Source organism: Megalopta genalis, chromosome 7, assembly GCF_051020955.1.
Source record: "Megalopta genalis isolate 19385.01 chromosome 7, iyMegGena1_principal, whole genome shotgun sequence".
Classification (NCBI taxonomy): Eukaryota; Metazoa; Arthropoda; class Insecta; order Hymenoptera; family Halictidae; genus Megalopta; species Megalopta genalis.
Window position 1 is genome coordinate 7,550,350 of NC_135019.1, and position 19,590 is coordinate 7,569,939.

Genomic DNA, 19,590 nt, shown 5'->3' on the forward strand with positions numbered 1-19,590 from the left:
TTCATTACAGCCTCAACCAGAAGATTTTTTGCGGCTTGAAAAAATTATCTTGCTGGATAGATGTTCGATAAAAATTTTCTTATACTGAGAGTGCTCTCTGAATCATGCAGCGCGTTTAAAAAAAGGATCTGAAACTTTCGGAGCTCGAAAGGTTGTGAACTTTCACCATTTGCGCCCTGCAGGTCCTGCAAACGCTTGAAGGTTGGCACTATTTTTATTAATGTAAAAGGACGGTCCAGATGGCAGACACATCTATTTTCTGCATTTCGTCAATTTCACTTTATTTGCACCGAACGCAAGTGCATTTTAAGGAGGATCAAGGAAAACACAGAAAGTTTATGAAATAGATAAAGTATGTAAAATACTTACAGCACGTAAAATATCTAAAGAACGATCGAAACATCAAGAAAGAAGACGTCAACGCCAGAAAAAAGTTACAATTCAAAAGACAGAGCATTGGATCCATTTAGTTGCGACTATGTAACAGATTAGGGCAGTGGAGCCGATTACTGTGTGATGACCAATTGCTGTGCCATTAAATCTTTCTATTCGAAAATAGATAGAAAACAAAAGCAGAACGAAATTTAATATATTCTATTCGATGAACATAAAGTTAATTATCCCCGGAAACAGGCGAAAGGCTCGTAACATCAAGGATGAAGACATCAATAACCATAAATTTACAAACTAGCGGTTCGTCGCCAACGCTTCCTCTTATGCTCGACACTTCGAGCTATTAAACTTGGAATTGTGGAACCTGTCGGAACGCAACTAAATGCTCCGAAACTCCGATACTCCCTCCCCCCCCCCCGCGAAATTTCGTGTTACTGTGTAATGACCAATTGCTCTGCCATTAAATCTTTTTATTCGGAAATGGACGAAAAATAAAAGCAGAACGAAATTTAATATATCCTATTCGATAAACATAGAGTTAATTATGCCCGGAAACAGACCAAAGGCTCGAAGCATCAAGGTTGAAGACATCAATAACCATAAATTTACAAATTTACAAACGCTTCCTCTCATGCTCGACAATTGATCGCCCCCCACGGTAACCGGCTCCGCTACCCTGGTTCTTTGGCTGGAAAGCAGAAATTGTCGGGGTCCGTTTCGTCAAAACGGGTTCCGGCGTACAAAAATAGCGGTGTGTTATTGGTAGCAACGCGGCATCCGGCATCGCAAAAGTTAACACGGTCCTTTTTCGGAACAGTTAACGTATTAACTGGCTGTTTCTCTGCCGGTGCACGTATTCCCGCGACACCTAGAAAACTCACAGTGGTTTACCACCGTTACGTGCCACGCGAAACGCGGCTGGTTAGAATAACGTAAAACCCTGATACGTTCTCGGTGCGATTCGAAGGGCGAATGTGTGCATCCGTCGAAATCTTGCGGTCCTAAACTCTTTATCGATGCAAGGGGTCGCGCACCGGAAAAGGCTACCAAACCCCGGGTACGCGATATCGGTGAAACAGCGGTTGTATCGTGCGTGACTTCGCATGCTAAGTGGTCCACCTGTATGTACATGTGTGTACGTGCACACGCGTGTATACGTGCGTATAACTGTATACATGCGGATACGTGTATAGAGACATATATATATATATATATATATATATATATATATATATATATATATATATATATATATGTTTATTCAGCGCATCGTTCCATCTGCGTCACGGCACGGAAACAGACCGCGATCGCGCACAGATCAAAACAGATTGTTCGGCCATTTCGCGGAACCGCGGATTCGAAGAATCGCGGGATTCCCTCGTTCGCGAACGGTCCCAAAGTTACCGCGAGCCGGTGCAGGTGAAAGTAGCGTCGCACGTAAACGGTAATTGAAGAATATACCGGGCGACCCTAAAGATTCTACAATTCCAACTTCCAAGCTAATCGTAAATTCCGCGGGAATGGCTCCCTTCTGAATTAAGTATCGATTGCGCCGGGCTAATTTACTCGTTACTCGCTGGCGAAATCACTTACCATTAACCCCTTCGTTATGGCTATGATGGCTGACAGCGGGTGCGCTGCGTTACGTTGCCGTCGTGCCGCGAGTTTGCTAAGTGCCCGCTCATTTTTATTCGAGTTATTTCATGCTCGAACCCTCGCAGCCGGCGAATTTTCTCAAATCACGCGCCGCGATACCGAACGTATTTAACCCTTTCGCGCCGAGCGCCGCATATATGCGGCATCGAAATGAAGCGTATACAGAAGACGCGGATGTGTAATTTGTAGGATAAATGATAAAAGAACGGATTCGCGGTACGAGTGCAAGGATTGCGACGTTGGCCTTTGTATAGATCCTTGCTTTCAAATATATCACACAGAATTATATTATTAGTTTTTACATATTATTTACGTATTATTTATATATTTATTTACATATTTATTTACATATTATTTATATATTTTAATCATTTTCGTCTCGTTATTAATTATATTAAACATTTAACCCTTTGCACTCGAGTGGTGACTCTGAGGCACCACTAAAATTTATGATGTCACATTCTAAAATAATTTTTACATTAGCACAAAGTTTAGGTTTAAAAAGATTGTTAAGAGCGTAACCGTTGTGTGAATCGCAAGAGTCAATTTCATATGCATAAAATGCACTTTGTCAAGTAAAATAAAAGTACTGTAAGACAGAAAAATTATTTTAGATTTACAGTTGCAATAGCTTCGAGTACAACGGGTTAATCATTAGACTTTGTAATTATATAAATACCTATGTTATCTATGATTTCGTAAGTCTTTTTAAATAAAAAATGTAAATATACTTGTTACATTAGAGCAACGATTGTTTTATTCGGCAGAGTTATTATTTAAGACTTGGAACAACATATATACACAAACCACGCGCACTGTGCATATTTCTGGAGCGAGTTTCCGTTCGGTGAAAGGGTTAATCGAGGAGTAGCGAGCTCCGAAGAAACTATGAAACCGACGGAACGTTGGAAATAATTAATCTAAAATGATTTTATGAGATAAAAATTGTCGAGCTTGAAAGCTGTTGTAATGATCAGCAGTTTTGTTAGACGAACCTGCATCAACTTATGCGAAATGCAACGACTGCTGTGAATATATTTCTAGTTAACGATTGAACGAATTTGCGAACTGCTTGATTTCGATTCGAGTTGTTTCAGAATAACCCTCGTATGATCGTTCACTTTTCAGTGTACTTGAAACGACGATCTTGTTAATTACGCGTGCAGGTTATTTTGAATCGAGGTGCCACCGTTTCGAAAGAAATTCGTGTCGAAAGCATGAAATTTCGGCGCGCCGTCTTGTAAACGAAAGGGTCGGGCACGTGGACGGGTCAGCTTTCGGTGGCAAGCGTGAAAATTAGCGAAACGCCGCTCTAGGCCTGCGGATTCCAGGCATAAAGAACTTAGGTCTGGTCGCCCGGTGGGATTGCTACATCGCTATTTCGTTAAATCCAAGCACACGGATCGCCTGAAGGCGATTGTTCACTTTGTTCGCCAGGCCGGAGTAGCTCTGCACACAAAAATTTCATTCTTGCCGGCCTCAATTTCCTCGAGAGCAAGTAACACTTCCCTCCGGTTGAAGCACGTACTTTCTGCTACAAAGTGGCCGGTACCGGCTACCTGTTTAAGAAGTTGAACGCGAACGTTTGAAGAAAACCAGCCGGTGAAATAATTCGTTGAATTCCCGCGAGCAACGCAAGTTTCGGGCTATGCGACTTCGGCCCGGTAATTCCTCTAATTATTTCCTATGTTCTCGCCGGAGAACTTCCACTATTGAATAGTTTTAGAGTCGTTAACTCGTTATTAGGTCCGCCATCTTCGAGCCTTTAATCGATGCTCCCGGGGAAACTTGCAACTGAGAACACGTTGAATAATTAAAGAACGCGGGTACGCGAGGGAAAAATAATCGCTACGATCGAACGGTGCGCCGCTGGCGGACCTCGGCGACGAAGCTGTGATGTTTGCGTGAAAAATTGTGGTCGGGAAGCAACGATGCTCGTGCGACGACAGCACGATTTTTGCGAGAGAGAACACGCGATTCGCACTAAAAAAACTTCGAATGTAAAAAGCGCGACGCAGCTGAACACCCGAAAGAGCACCGACGCTCCGATGAACCGCGTACGCTTTTATCCTTGGTCCTGTTTCGTTTGTATTTAATTATTTCACTTTGCTGACCGCGACAGGCGGACGGCGGCAACGCCGTACGTTTATCCTGACTCGGTGTGTTTGTCTAACTTTATTTACCGATACTCGTAAAGATAGTGGCCGCGCTGAAATATGTTCCCGCGGCCAGGATTCCTGGATTTATATTTTATTATCTGAAGAAACACCGACGTGCCCGCCGCTGGAATTCGTAACGAACAAATATACTCGAAGTATTATTTCTCCGGGGGGAGGAAGTTACGAGTGCTTACAACCACATTAATTCTTCGTTAATCCAGACAAACCTTCTCCGAGTATGAAAATTCATCCATTTTCTTCCTTCGGCTGTACTGCGAAACGCTCGATTTCTTTGAACCATAAATACGTTGAGATATTTTTCTCGCGACTGAAGCCATCGTAGATCCAGAGATTAAAGCTTCCCATTTTACAACGGTCCCATAAAACTTGCTGTACGATTTTATTTCACTGGTTTCGTAGAACAGCCGGCGAATCGTTCGTTCGGCCTAATAAAAGCATAGAGAGAGAAAAAATAGTATATCAAATTGCGTGAGGGTGAAGAGAAAGCTTCGGGCGTGTTTTTCACGTGGAAAAACATGTCGGAAGAAGATGAATGATGAATTGCGAGGGTAAAGGCCGGCAACGCGGCTGTCATTAGTACGTGTCAGGGACCATCGACGGTGGAAAATCAGTGAAGAAAGAGGTAGACAGCGCAGTCGAACGCGCCGGCAAGAAAGAATTTATTAAACGGAGATCCATCACTTAAGCGGCCGTACAATTAAATAAATCTCATTATCCGGGCCTCGCTCGGGGGCACGTGAACAGCGACAATTGAAATCGCTTCTAGGGGCATTCCATTTGAATAGAATGGCAAACCCCGTCGATTCCCACGGAGCTTCATAAACCGGGGAACCGATATGGAACAAACAAATACAGCTTCCGTATTGGATAAACGGGAAAATCGAAAGCAAACAAATCTTACGATCAACGGATGAATTTTCGCCGGACCATTAACCGTTCGCCGGCGTTCGTTTCCAGGAAATGTTTCTCGTATTAACGAAAAAAAAGATCTGTCCGATGTAACTGTCGTCCGCGGACCGCAAGTTTGCTCGCTCGCATATTTATCTTTGCGTTTGCGTAGATCTCGATCTCGCGTCGTTGTTTTTCGTCGTTCTAAATGACTAATATTAAATGTGTTACACCGAAGCAAGCTGCTTCGAGCAACAAACAAAAAAAGAAACGAAACGATGGTTTTAACCTTGACAGAAATTTGTTTTTAAATTCCCCTGACGGGCCGCGTATTAAAACTGAATCCGCGAACGCTGCGCGGCGGAGAGGGGAAAAAGGAACGGGCGATGAAAAAAATTTCATTTGCAAAAATAGCGAAAATAACCAAATCCCACGGTGTCTGTTTACCGAGCACTTTTTACTCGACACAGTTCACGCAGCACTCTCGTTGCTTGTTTTTTTTCCTTTCTTCGCCGCTCTGTGGAACACTTTTCGACCTCGAATTGGCTGATCTCCGGGCCGCGCTCGCAAGCATTCGCCTTCGCGGGGCCAAGCCACGAACGAAAATGTAAAAAATGCCCGGGGGACTAGTCGCCGGGCTGTGCGGCTGGTCTGAAAAGGCTCGAGTGCAGCGCCAGAAGGATCGGAACAGTGGCCAATTCGGGCCAGTTCCGTTGCATTCATACCGCGGTGCATCCACCGAGGTCCTCCGCGATAGACACAACTCGCCGGTTTAATCCTGCCAGACCGAATCGTCTCGCGCGCGTTTCGCAAACAAAATTTGTCCCGTTGCGCGTCGTGTCCCGCATTTTTCAAGTCGGATTCCCTCCTCCGCCGAGCCAAATTCTCCGTTCAGCTTCAGATAGATCAAACGCACCGCCCACTTGCAGGTCATTAACCTTCTGCACTCCTAGGACCAGTTGTGCTCACCAATCACTTAAAGGCGTTCTACTCGTATGGCCAGTGACAGCCTCCACTTCATCACTCAGAAGCCTCGGAGTTGGCTACTAACGTATCGCCTAATCACTTAAGATTCTACAATAGCTGTTCCAAAGAACACTTTGGTCCCAAATATCAGCCGTTTATTTCGAAAGTGGCCTAAGTCGTTTTCCAAAAACACCGAGCTAGCTATTTTCACATATTCACATTTCTACGTTATACATATAATTTCATGTCAGCAAAGCTGAAAGAACGCAGTGACCCTTGGGAATACAAAAACATTATACCACCATGTTATCAATTAGCAATATTTTTGAATTTATTAAAACGTGAAACCCTTAAATATCTGAATTTTCAAATAAATGGACTTAGGCCATTTTCAAAATAAACGGCTCATATAACGTTTCTCTCTTTCCGTACGAATTCTACAGATATTTTCTTCAATGCAAGAAGAAGAAGTTCGAACGAAATATTTGTTAACACCGCGTGCACTGTAACAACGAGGCAGATTCACGATCAAGATTTCATACACGATCTTATCCGTTTCTTCTGGAGCGAAACCAGAAATGGAAATAAATCAAGATTAAGATCGAGAAAATGCTAACCAACGTAATTGTGAAAGAAATCAAGGGATTAAATGAAAGATACAATCACCCACAAAAGTGTTCGTACACCTTTTAAAACGCAATGACTTTTTTGATACTGGACCAAGTGACTTGAATTTTTTTTAGATGATAGCGAGACTAGTCTACTAGACGATGACCAAAATGCTTCTTCCAAATTTTGCTATTATGATACTTGGAATGACGAAAGAAAATAAGAATCTCTCGTTTTTTAACTTTTTTATCTGAGCCTACAACGAAAATTTAAAAAATATCTCTCGTAGACCTTGATTAAATTATATGCCATGTTAGTCATCGCGTAGTAGACAAATCCATCTATCATCTAAAAAAAAATTCATGTCATTTGGTTGAATTTTAAAAAGGTTATTACATTTTAAAAGGCGTGCGAGCACTTTTGTGCTCCACTGAAACCATTTCGATCCGTGATTTAATATGTTAAATGCTGCACAACAGCACAAGTAACGACGATTTACGTTAATACCTTAGATAACAAATTGCAAATCCTTCTTCCTCGGAGAAGCCTAATCTCGACGTTCCCCCTTGAACCCTCTAATTGCTTCAGACTGATCGATGGTGGAGTTCTGACGAAGACGTTCGATGCAACGACGGTGAAGAGTCTAGACATGTTTACATCGGTTGGTCGTGATTTTACAGCTGGTACAAGGTTGGGTCTGGTTGGACCCAATATCCGCAAGAGCAACGAACGACCTCCCGAGCGATCTTAGCCGATCCTTTGCATACGTAAGAATTATTGGCGAACGCCGCATGCGAGCGACGCGGCTAACTCTTTGCAACTGCTCCCCGCAGACCCATTTATCGATCCCGTGCCAAACGAAAGGTTTCCATTAACCGCGTACCAAGGCGTGCACGTGTGTACATGCCAACGTACATACATACATACATACATACGTGCCGTACAACTGTTTCATCGGGGTGCATTTACCGCATTTACCGCGTACACACTGGCTCCCAACTAGCAATGGCACCGAGATCCGCTGACGAGATTAGGGCTTATACAAAAATCTTTGGGAAACACCGGTTTTCGAGTTACCGGATTCCTGGAAATCCGGTGTTGAAATTTTTGTAAAAAGAAGCGTAATATTGTCGTACAGCGGACGAGCAAGAGCGCGTAAATCAGACGAGATCAGCTCCGATAAATTCGCTCGCTGTTTCATCCGAGATTTTCATTTCTATTTCCGTTTATTTTTATACATATTTCCGGTAGTTTTTTTACCGTGGATCTGCGCGTGAAATTCAGTGCTCTGCATAAATTGCAAGATTTATTGTGAGCTTACGATGTACAGTAAATTGGCCTCAATTGTCCTTCAACTTGTAAAAAAAAATTGACGATTTGAGAAATGGAGATGCGATTATTTCTCGCCTCGTTTTTATAATTGTTGACAATCGGCGACTATGAAAACGAGCCGCGAGCCTCGAATAATCGTATCTCCTCGTTCCAAATTGTCCATTTTTGTGCACAAACACAAGGAAATTGAGAATAATTTACCGTAATCTGAAACTTTCTTGTAAATGATCATTAATGACTTGTTCGATTTATTCGATGCATCATCCTCCATAACGATACAGTAATGTCTCTCTAATTGACGTCCAGATTGGCCACAAAAATTGACAATATGGGAAGAGGAGATACGATTGTTCGAGCCTTGCCGTTTATTTTTATAGTTATAAATTGTCCACAATTGTAAAAACGAGCCGCAAGGCTCGGATAATCGTATCTCCTCTTCCCAAATTATTCATTTTTGTGCACGATCTGAGCGTCAGTTAGGGAGACATTACGGTATCATTTGTTTTGATTCCAAGCTGAGAATTCCAAGCTCAGGATTCCAAGCTGAGTATTCCAAGCTGAGGATTCCAAGCTCAGAATTTCCAGTTGAGAATTCCAAGCTCAGGATTCCAAGCTGAGGATTCCAAGCTAAGGATTCCAAGCTGAGGATTCCAAGCTCAGAATTCCAAGCTCAGAATTCCCAGCTGAGAATTCCAAGCTGAGGATTCCAAGCTAAGGATTCCAAGCTTAGAATTCCAAGCTCAGAATTCCCAGCTGAGGATTCAAAGCTCAGGATTCCAAGCTCGGGATTCCAAGCTGAGGATTCCAAGCTAAGAATTCCAAGCTCAGAATTCCAAGCTCAGAATTCCAAGCTGAGGATTCCAAGCTCAGGATTCCAATCTGAGGAGTCCAAGCTCAAAATTCCAAGCTCAGGATTCCAAGCTCAGGATTACAAGCTCAGAACTCCGAGCTCAGGATTCCAAGCTCAGAATTCCGAGCTCGGGATTCCAAGCTCAGAATTTCAAGCTAAGGATTCCAAGCTGAGGATTCCAAGCTCAGAATTCCAAGCTCAGGATTCTAAGTTCAGAATTCCAAGCTGAGGATTCCAAGCTCAGGATTCCAATCTGAGGATTCCAGGATCAGAATTCCAAGCTCAGGATTCCAAGCTCAGAATTCCAAGCTCAGAATTCCAAGCTCAGGATTTCCATAACTGATTCGACCTGATAATGTTCTTCAGGTCCTTATCTGACTGGTAATTTTGTCCACTAAAATGGTTAATTTGGGAAGTGGAGATACGATTGTTCGAGCCTTGCCGTTTATTTTTATAGTTATAAATTGTCCACAATTATAAAAACGAGCCGCAAGACTCGAATAATCGTATCTCCTCGTCCCAAATTATCCAATTTAGTGGATAATTAGTACTATCGAATCATGCGACGACTGGTATATTAGCAGTTTCCATCGCCGGAGAATTGACAGAAGAATCGACCGAGGATCCGTCGCGACTAAATGTTAAAAAACAATAATCAACAGATTCGTTGAAATTAAAATGAAACCAGACTGGAAATGCTGCGGACAAAACCGCCGATATAAGTGGCGGACGCTTTCAATTAATCATTCGTGAAAAATGTCCGTAATCAACGTGTCCGTAGCTCTCGGCTTTAAATAAAACGTGAAACCGTGCTTCGATGCTGTTTATAGGTCTAAACTCGTTTGCGAAAACGACTTGTGATAATTTCACGAAACTCGTGAATTCCTAATAGATATTCTAAAGATAGAATTCCACATTTTTTATTCAACGTTGCAACGGCGCGGCTATTGTTGTTCGTCACTTTCGGACGAATTTCTCGAAACGAATCTCAAAAGCGATAGACTTTCCAGTGAAAGTTCTTTGGAAAAAAAAATAAAGGTCTTTGTAATCACTGAAAATGTTCTCTTGTTTGCTTGTTCGTTTCGCTTTCACTTCTGAAACAGGGTGAAGGAATGCAAAGAGAGCGGAAAATTCGTGTTACACGAGTTACATTTGTTGTTCTGAAATAAGTGAGATAAATATCCTCGAAGCCAGGCATCTCTGCAGTCAACGAATACGAGACAAAGATGAGCTTTGAAACATCTTATCTGCAGGAACCGATTCCATACGGCAATTTATCCACGAATATGGACTATTAGCAACGGTTTGCTCCCTTCTTATTTCGCAAACGGAGATATAGGGGGAGATCCCGAAGTGCTCCAGGTGCTATCATATAGCACAAGCCGGCTAGATTACTGTTTACATCATAAGTGAGCAATCGGAGCCTATGACCGTTCATTGAGTACCGAAGCTGCTGCCTATAACCCCCAGAAATTGGGGTTCGAATTTCACGTATCGCCTCGGGAGGACCTCGAAGCCACATCGGCTCCCACAACCTCGGACTTTCTGTCCTCAACCGGACCTGCGATCTCTGACCTTTCCCTTTAGAAGCCGACAGAAATAGCAAAATCTAAACTCCCTAGACTCCGTTGTGAAACACTTTGGAACATTAATTTTTCGTTTGCCGATACCTTTTAACAGGCTACATGCTCGCGAACGGTACAATTTTATGTAAAATCTTGGCTCTCCCCTTTTCCTCTGGCACGAAAAAGTTTCGATTCTTGCGCGCTTTTTTAGCCGTATGGTAATATTGGAAAGTCCATTAAAGGAACAATTCTCGTCAAACTGACTAAACGTCTTCGTGTTGATCTTCTTGGTCGACGTTGATAGGTCCGTTATAATTTCGCCTCGTTCAACTTTCTCGGGGAATTCGTTATCTCTGCCGTGATCTTAAATGAATGTACAAGGTGTTCCGATGTACAATCGAAACACGGCGACCGAGTTCTTCGAACGACTCGTCGCGCTTCTGTAACGTACTCCGGACTTCGGATCTGCAACTTTTGTCTCCTCCGTATCGATTGCTTCGTAAACATCCGACAATGGGAAAAGTTCCTTGCATAATAACGGAAATTAGGTTAACATTCGTTCCTCGTCCGTATCGCAGCGAACGCAGGGTGTTTTTTTCTTCTTCTCTTTCTTTTTATCAGAGCCGCGAACGTCAAAGTGTGTAAATCCGAGTTTAATAGCAGGTTCCATTAAGAGCAACGTTCGCAAAAGCGGCACCGAAAACCCGTGAAAGAATGATAAATAAAGGCGCAAACAGCCCGGAGTGAATCGATAAACAGCCGGCGAAAAAAAAAGAAGAAAAATTGAATCTCCGGGACCGTGGCCCTAATGGAAGTTCCCTTCAAAGGCGGGTTAATTAATGTTCTCGGTATTCCGTTTGACGGAGGATACCGCTCGTCAGAAATAACGTCGACGGTGGCACCGCTCGATCCCATCGCTACTCCAACCCCGTGCCGGCATTGTGGCCAGCCAATTGCCATCTAGGACCCGGTCCCTCGGCGAAGGCGGACCAGCTACTTAGCTACTACCTAACGGCGATCGTCTACCCTCGCTCTGGCATCGCCGCGCATTACGCCGGGCAACGAATCAATAAAACCTACGCGTAAGCGTCGCCCTCGCCTTCCGTATTCTATTTTTATGGCAACGGCGCGCCGCGACCGACCGATTGGCCGCATCTTCACGCTAATTTATGCAAAACAGCGCTTGAACCGAGCGCGGGGGCCGTTAACCACGCGGCGTGGCGCGGGGTGCGGCGAGGCGAGGGGGCGGCCGACGCCGGAGAATGAACCTGATTCCGTGACCTCGGGACCTCCGGAACGCTATAAATCAAGGATAACGATTGGCAACGGGGAATCCTACGAGTATCCAGTAGTGTTTCCGTCGGTCACGAGCCGCGATCGTGAACCACGTCGTAAGGAATCCTCCCGGTGAAATACGGCCCCGGCCGCGTTCGCCGCCCCGCTATTTTTCGAGAAAACAGGATGCCCGCTGATGGCTGGATTTATTATGCGAACTTCGAAGCACCGAGTGTAACGAGTCCAAGCGGAACGAACTTGTTGCGTGTTGCGCGGAAAAATTTTGCTACCGCGACGGATGTCGGACGATGTCCGCTTAATTCGATGTTCAAGGAACGCGTTCGCGTGAGCTGCTGAACCAGCGATTCTCTCTGTTTTCTTTTCGCGAAACCGCGGGGCTTGTAAACACGAAATTTCGCGGCGGGGGAGGCGAGGGAGTAACGGAGTTTCGGAGCATTTAGTTGCGTTCCGACAGGTTCCACAATTCCGAGTTTAATAGCTCGAAGTGTCGAGCATAAGAGGAAGCGTTGACGACGAACCGCTAGTTTGTAAATTTATGGTTATTGATGTCTTCATCCTTGATGCTTCGAGACTTTCGCCTGTTTCCGGGCATAATTAACTTTATGTTTATCGAATAGGATATATTAAACTTCGTTCTGCTTTTGTTTTGTATCTATTTTCGAATAGAAAGATTTAATGGCACAGCAACTGGTCATCACACAGTAATCGGCTCCGCTGCCCTAATCTGTTACATAGTCGCAACTAAATGGATCCACTGCTCTGTCTTTTGAATTGTAACTTTTTTCTGGCGTTGACGTCTTCGTTCTTGATGTTTCGATCGTTCTTTAGATATTTTACGTGCTGTAAGTATTTTACATACTTTACCTATTTCATAAACTTTCTGTGTTTTCCTTGATCCTCCTTAAAATGCACTTGCGTTCGGTGCAAATAAAGTGAAATTGACGAAATGCAGAAAATAGATGTGTCTGCCATCTGGACCGTCCTTTTACATTAATAAAAATAGTGCCAACCTTCAAGCGTTTGCAGGACCTGCAGGGCGCAAATGGTGAAAGTTCACAACCTTTCGAGCTCCGAAAGTTCCAGATCCTTTTTTTAAACGCGCTGCATGATTCAGAGAGCACTCTCAGTATAAGAAAATTTTTATCGAACATCTATCCAGCAAGATAATTTTTTCAAGCCGCAAGAAATCTTCTGGTTAAGGCTGTAATGAAAATTGACGTTTTGTGCATCACGACAAGAATAGGGTCGCGACTGGAACTTCTGGAACTTCTGGAACTTCTGGACTTTCTGGACTTTCTAGACTTTCTGGACTTTCTGGAACTTCTGGACTTTCTGGACTTTCTGGACTTTCTGGACTTTCTGGAACTTCTGGAATTTTTGGAACTTTTGGAACTTTTGGAACTTCTGGAACTTCTGGAACTTCTGGACTTCTGGACTTTCTGGATCTGTTGGAACTTTTGGAACTTCTGGAACTTCTGGAACTTCTGGACTTTCTGGACTTTCTGGAACTTCTGGAACTTTTGGAACTTCTGGAACTTCTGCAACTTCTGGAACTTCTGGAACCTCTGAACTTTCTGGACTATTTCTGGAACTTCTGGGCTTTCTGGAACTTCCAAATCGTTTTAATTCACGATTACTCAGATCGTGACGAGTTGTTTTACGAGTTATTTATTCAATAAATTTGTCGCCAGCGGCAGATATTACGACAACGCTCGTCGAGAATCAGAATAAACGTCGTATCATTGCTTTCGTAAGCTGATATAAAACAGTTGCATTCGGTGTTCCGTGAAACTGGTGTTGAGGTTATCATTCAGAAGAATGATGTCATTCTGTGTGGTGAATAAAATAGCAAGTGGTGCGATACAACTCACGAGTCTCGAACAGTAACGAAAACGGGAAAGTTAAAACACGAACACATCTCGAAAGCCGCAACACTTGGAAGCATACAAGAAATTCGTGTCACGCTGGACACACCGCTTTCGACTTCGTTGTAAAAATAACCACATTCTTATCGTGCAGGACGGAGCATAACGTATGTATGTAATACGACGTAACGACCTTCGAGATAAAACGCGATAGGGATAAAAAAGAGCAGAGGGCGAAAGATACGCAAAATTGATTAGCGAATAAACGAGATAAATGAGTTGGGGTGAACACAAGCGTGGCCTTCGGGTAGTGAAAACAGCAATAAGTGGCGTCACGTTGTTCCGGCTAAAGAAACGATTCGCGATAGGTGTACACCAGGGGTGTCAAACTCAGAAGCTAACTTGGGCCAAATAAACAATGCTTAACTTTAGGTGGGCCGCAAACAAAAAAATCAATGTTCATAGAAACAAATATTTTTATTTTGACTAGTACATTGTAATAAACATATATAAAGTTAAATTAAACGTCCTGATACTGGACATCAAAAATGTTCATCTCGGGCCGCATGCGGCCCCCGGGCCGCGAGTTTGACACGCCTGGTGTACACGGTAGCTGTGAACGCGACAAGTCGCGAGAGAAACGTGTCTCCGGCGATGATCTAAATGAATATATACTTGAACATCGAAGATGAATATTTATAATGCGAGCTGTAAAATTGCAGCTGTTATTTTTCACTTGGCACATTCTTTATTACTCCAGGCCCACCTTTTGTACGCGCGCGGACCGTGGTAAATTACTTACGGGAGGAAATTAAGAGGTTTTTTATGTAATTATGAAATACGAATACCTGTCCGACAGCGTTAAATTCCTGGGTTTCGCGCTTGCGTAGAAATTATTAGATAACGGCGTTAAATAAAGCGCCGCGATGCCGGATAAATGCAAATTCAGTTTATCTGTAACGGCTTATTGCGTTCTTTATTTCCGTCGGCTTCCGAGTTTCCTCCAATAACAATTTCCCCATCATTAAACCGTAAATCGCGGATGCTCCCGGCGAAAATCCAAAATTCTCCTTCTGCTAATGTTGAAAAATTCAACGCGATTTATTTCCCTGTTGTTACTGCCTATTTACATAATTCGCGACGGAACAAGAATTTGCGCGGAGAGAACGCGAATTTCAATCGTTTCTACCGAAAACGAGCGACCAGAATTATAAAAGCTTCCCGTTTCTTTCTATACAGGGTGCCCGAAGAATATTCTGAATACATTTACGGTATGGAGAAAAAAAATTATTCCGATCGTTTTCAGAAATCGCGGTTCGATCTAGCGGTTGAACATTTCTGGGGCGCCCTGGTGTCACGTGTGTCATAAAAGAAAAATGTTTGACGGAAAGAAATAAAAGGAAAAGAACCGAATAATGTGCTTTCGTTTCAGTTCGCACCGGAAGGAAATTCCCGGCGAAACAAAATTGGAACGAACGCGTGCGATTCAAATCAAAGTTCTGGCGCGGCGTTTCTGGCGAAGCGACAAAAGAAAAGCCTGTCGTCAAATTAAAAGTAGAAACGGTTGCGAAACAGCGACGTTAAACAGTTCGTTTCCCGGCCGATTGTATATTATTTAACGTGAAAGGGCGAGCGAACAGGTGCGGCAGAACGGTGGCGCGCGCGGACATTTTCAAAAGCGGCGACCATTTTTTTGTTTGTTTGTTTCTGTTTCGCCGTGCACTTTTTTCCGCGCGGATAAACTTTACGACCAGAAAACAATGCTGAACGTATCACGTAAGAATTACAATAAAATCGCGTAAAAATCCGAACAATAGAATTTTATGGAGCGATTCCGGGGTGGATACGTGGGCGCCATGCGAAAACAGAGGAGCGAGAGAGGGAGGACAGGGGTAAAAAACAACAACACGGGGGAGAAACAATCGCGGCAGATAGCTACAAGCTAATGCGAACAATTCTTTCGCCGATACTGCCGCCGCGCCGCGTTCTCGCTCGATTTATCTGGACTGTTTGCATTCGCGCCGTTTTATGAACCGTAAAATCGCCGTTGCTCCTCTGCCGGCCGAGAAACTTTAACCGGCCAATTAACGCGACAAGTAGCGATCGACCGCAAAAAATAAGTGACCCTCCCGAATCGACAGCTCAATCAGCTTCCCCCATTGGCAAATAATAGCGCGTTCCGCGGACGACGCTCTCCTCGCCGGAATTAATACGTTCGTTACGTTTGAATCGGACGGGGCAAAAGGGCTCGCGGAACTTTCATAGGGCGCGAATGTTATTACTGGACTGTGAATATTACAGAGCGTCGCGACAACACGCGGTCACCTTTTGAAGCGCGATACATTTTGCAAAATTGATTCGAATAACTTACGTTTTCTTGAGACGCTGTGATCCGATCGGTTTACTGGACAATAGCAAAATGTTCGCGTAAATCTCGATTGGGGTGAACGGCGTGGCAATTAGGAAACCATGTTTCAGTTGAGCCTAGAAGGAGAAATCTATCCGAAAAGTAGATAATTTTGTAATTTTTTTATCATTCCAGACGATTTCAGTTGTTTCAAAATTTTGTCACCGATTTTACAATCTCGAAAACATTCGAATCAATTTGGTTCAATTTTGAAAAGAAATCATTTCGTCTTATAGGATGTCCGTATATTGGATTTGCGACAAAAGTTAATAGGGAAAGTAATAATTTTCAAATATTCCTATACTGCACTGTACAATCGTTCTTTTTCACGATCGTCCTCAATTTTTGAGGAATTTAATTAACCTGGGAAATTAAATTTTATTTCACTAAAGGCTTGTTATACGTGAGCTGGAAAATTGCATTTTGCGGGAGGATAAAGTCGTACGAAGACGGCGGGAAATTAAGAATGCAATAATCACGTCTGGCAGTCTGAACAGTATGCAAGATAGTATTGGCAATCCCAGTTTCTTGCGACGGTGTAATCTCATCTTCTCTAATTTTCTTTAATTCGATACCCTGTACGGTAGCGTAATCGGCATCCGGTTACGGTAGATATAAAATTTCCATTCGAATATTTCTTTGAAAGTTAACGTCGTGAAACAACTTCTGAAACTATTATCCGCGCCGCTTAATTGCATCATTTAAACGCGTTACTTCAATTACGTCTCGATCTAATAAATTCTTCGATGCAGCGCTATTAAGCTGATTCTTCGTATAATTCGATGCGATGAGTCGCCTATTATCTTCCTTTAATCCACATCCACGCGATTGACAGTTCTATAACCTGAAATAAACCGTGTCCAGCATAAAGCCGTTTCATAGAAGCATTAACTTACTTCCTGAAAGTGCATATATAGGATAACTATGCACTGTCCGTCTACTACTTACCATTTCCACTAATCATAAACCCATCCTGTCGCGCGTTCATACTCTTTTCCACTTAACCTCGCTACGTTCCAAGGTTTTAAACATTGCAAGCTACATCACGTTGCTACAATAAGGAGATAACTCCGTGCCAATGGTACGGAGGGGTTGAACCATACAGGGTGAACCACGCAAATCAAGTGGTATTGAGATAATTATAAAATTTTTAGATTTTGCTGTAGAACAAATTTATTGGTAAAATATACTTTGTAAGTGCATAGCATTTCATTATTATTCGCGTTCGGAAAGTGAAATCTGGCATGTGACGATCATTTCTGTAAATACAAGATTGTGTCACGCGAGGGCACAAAGTCATTTCGATGAACATTAAATTTATGACGAAACGCGCGTTGAACTGCGGACACCGATTGGTTATTTTTATCATGGCATCATGGTGGTAATTGTTAGTGAAATACTGTGAGCCAAGGGATGCAACATCACCCAGCGCGCGCTTCTACTTTCTACAGAGTGTCCCATAATTATGTTAACACCCAGGGCGGGCTGGTTTCTGAGATCATTTGAAGCAACTTTTTCCTTAGCGAAAATGCAATCCGCGGCTTCGTTTGCGAGTTATTAACGAAAAACTACGACCAATGAGACGCGAGATCAGCGCGAGGCGGCCGAGCCAATGAGCGGAACCGGGCTTCGCACGGTCGTTGTCTGGGCCGTCACGTGCCAACCGAGCTCGGTTCTCATTGGTCATCGTTTTTCGTTAATAACTCGTAAACGAAGCCGCGGATTACATTTTCGCTAAGGAAAAAGTTGCTTCAAATAACCTCAGGAACCCTCCATTTCCAAATTACGAGACATTTTCGGGACATCCTGTATAACGAGATAGTAATACCCCTTTTAAAGTAAATAAATAAATAAATAAAACCCCTTCTCTGTAGTTATAATCATTCAAGCCGAGACCTGTGCAAAAACCTTGACCCAGGACAAATAAAATTAGCGAACATCCTAGCGCCGGTGCGACGCATCCTAGTGCAACAAAACCGAGTCCCAACAAATGGTAAAACCGGAGCGGCGTAATTTAATAATTCTTTCGCGCGGATCGCGATTACATTCCATCAGATGAATGCATTAAAACCGCGCGGCTCCTGTCGTGAATTCATAAAGCCGGGATCGTTTAAAAAATCGAATCACGCTTGGTCACGGGCAGTCGGAATGAAAAACCATTAATTACTATTTCCCGGTGTTCTGAATAATTCGACCGACATTTGCGGATCCATTGTGGGATCCTAGTCGGACCGATGCCTGGCGAGGGCGTGGAAGGGGGGGGGGACGCGGAAGAAAAGGAAATATACGCCGCGATCGATTCCGCTTCGGCCGCGTCGCGGCGGAATCAATGAGACGAAAATTGAATTTCAAGTCCCATAAAAAATGGTGACGCCGATAAAGCCGCGAAAGAAGGTCGAACCTCGACGGCGATCCTTCAGGAATAATAAACGGTGCGCCGTTTAAGGTCAACCTTTTTTCCCCCCCGTTTCCGAGGGGCTGCTGCTCCAGCATGCAGCAGGCAGCCAGGGAAATTTGTCATAAATCCGGAATAAGTTCCATCCGAGTTTCGAATGCATACGGAACACTTGGGGGAACGCCGGGAGGAGGGCAAGAAAAAAAGCCGTCTTCCAGTATCCCCGGCACCGGGTTTCCCGCAGAACGGGTTTCGCGAGGAGAGTTTCTTCCATCCCCCCCCTCTCCCCCTTCCTTCGCCGTCCTCCGGCCCAGAAAAATCAGAGACACGAGACAATAGAAGACGAGCGGGATGCATACGAATTCGTGGTTTATAACCGAGAACCTTTCTGTTTCTCTTTTTCCAGGAGGACACGAAACCTCGCAAGGATGCGGGACCGGCTATCGTGGTACATGGTCTTCCTGATCCTGCCGACAATTCTTCTGGCCAGGTCGCTCGATAAAGGTAAATAATCTTCTCGGGACATTTAACCTGTCCCCCTTATTCTCTGTTCCCCGGCCAGGATATCAGTTTTTCTTCGAACCTCTTTCAGCTATCTCTCTCTCTCTCTCTCTCGCTCTCTCTCTCTCTCTCTCGCTCTCCATTCCTCCGTCTTTCTCTTCCTCTCTACCCGCTCCCCTGTTTCCTTGACACAATTCCCGGACCTCCCATTCTATTTCGAAAAATGGCCCAGCCTTCGAATATCATACGGTACACCGTGTTCACGATTTAATCAATAATTCTTCGATCCTGCGCGCGATATTGTAATACAGGCTGCTCGGAGAGGAGCTCGCTGCCGCTGTAAATTTTGCTTCGCCTGCGCGGCTCGTTTTTTGGATAGCGAGGCTCTGCTCTGCGTCGATGACTGTGTTTCGCGGGTTTCCTTCATTTTCTCGCGGAATTATTTAGGCGCTGGTGAAACAGGTTGTTCGATTTTCGAGAGAATCGCTTACTCTGTTTCAGAAATTTATGGTAGTCGATCGGTGAATCTTTTTCTAAGATTTAGATGTACTCGTGACAAAAAAGAAGGAAATATTTTCAACGGTAAAGAAATATCGATGAAAGTTTTTATGCGCAAAGAGAACGATGATTTAGTGAGGAATATGTTTGCTTTTTTGTTTAGAAAGTACGGAATGAGATTTGTCACTG

General features: G+C 43.7%; 1 protein-coding gene across 5 annotated transcripts in view; it reads left to right on the top strand.

The window, feature by feature from the left end:
- Positions 1 to 19,590, top strand: part of dpr12 (defective proboscis extension response 12) — a 231,237-nt gene that overhangs the window by 194,563 nt on the left and 17,084 nt on the right. For 3 of the 5 annotated variants that reach the window (XM_076523883.1, XM_076523885.1, XM_076523882.1), the window contains one exon: positions 18,809 to 18,906. In XM_076523883.1, the coding sequence (XP_076379998.1) occupies positions 18,831 to 18,906 (76 nt within the window). In that variant the 5' untranslated portion in view covers positions 18,809 to 18,830. Of the gene's footprint in view, positions 1 to 13,585; positions 13,772 to 18,808; positions 18,907 to 19,590 lie in introns of those variants that run through there. The other 2 variants (XM_076523881.1, XM_076523884.1) reach the window with 2 other exon arrangements.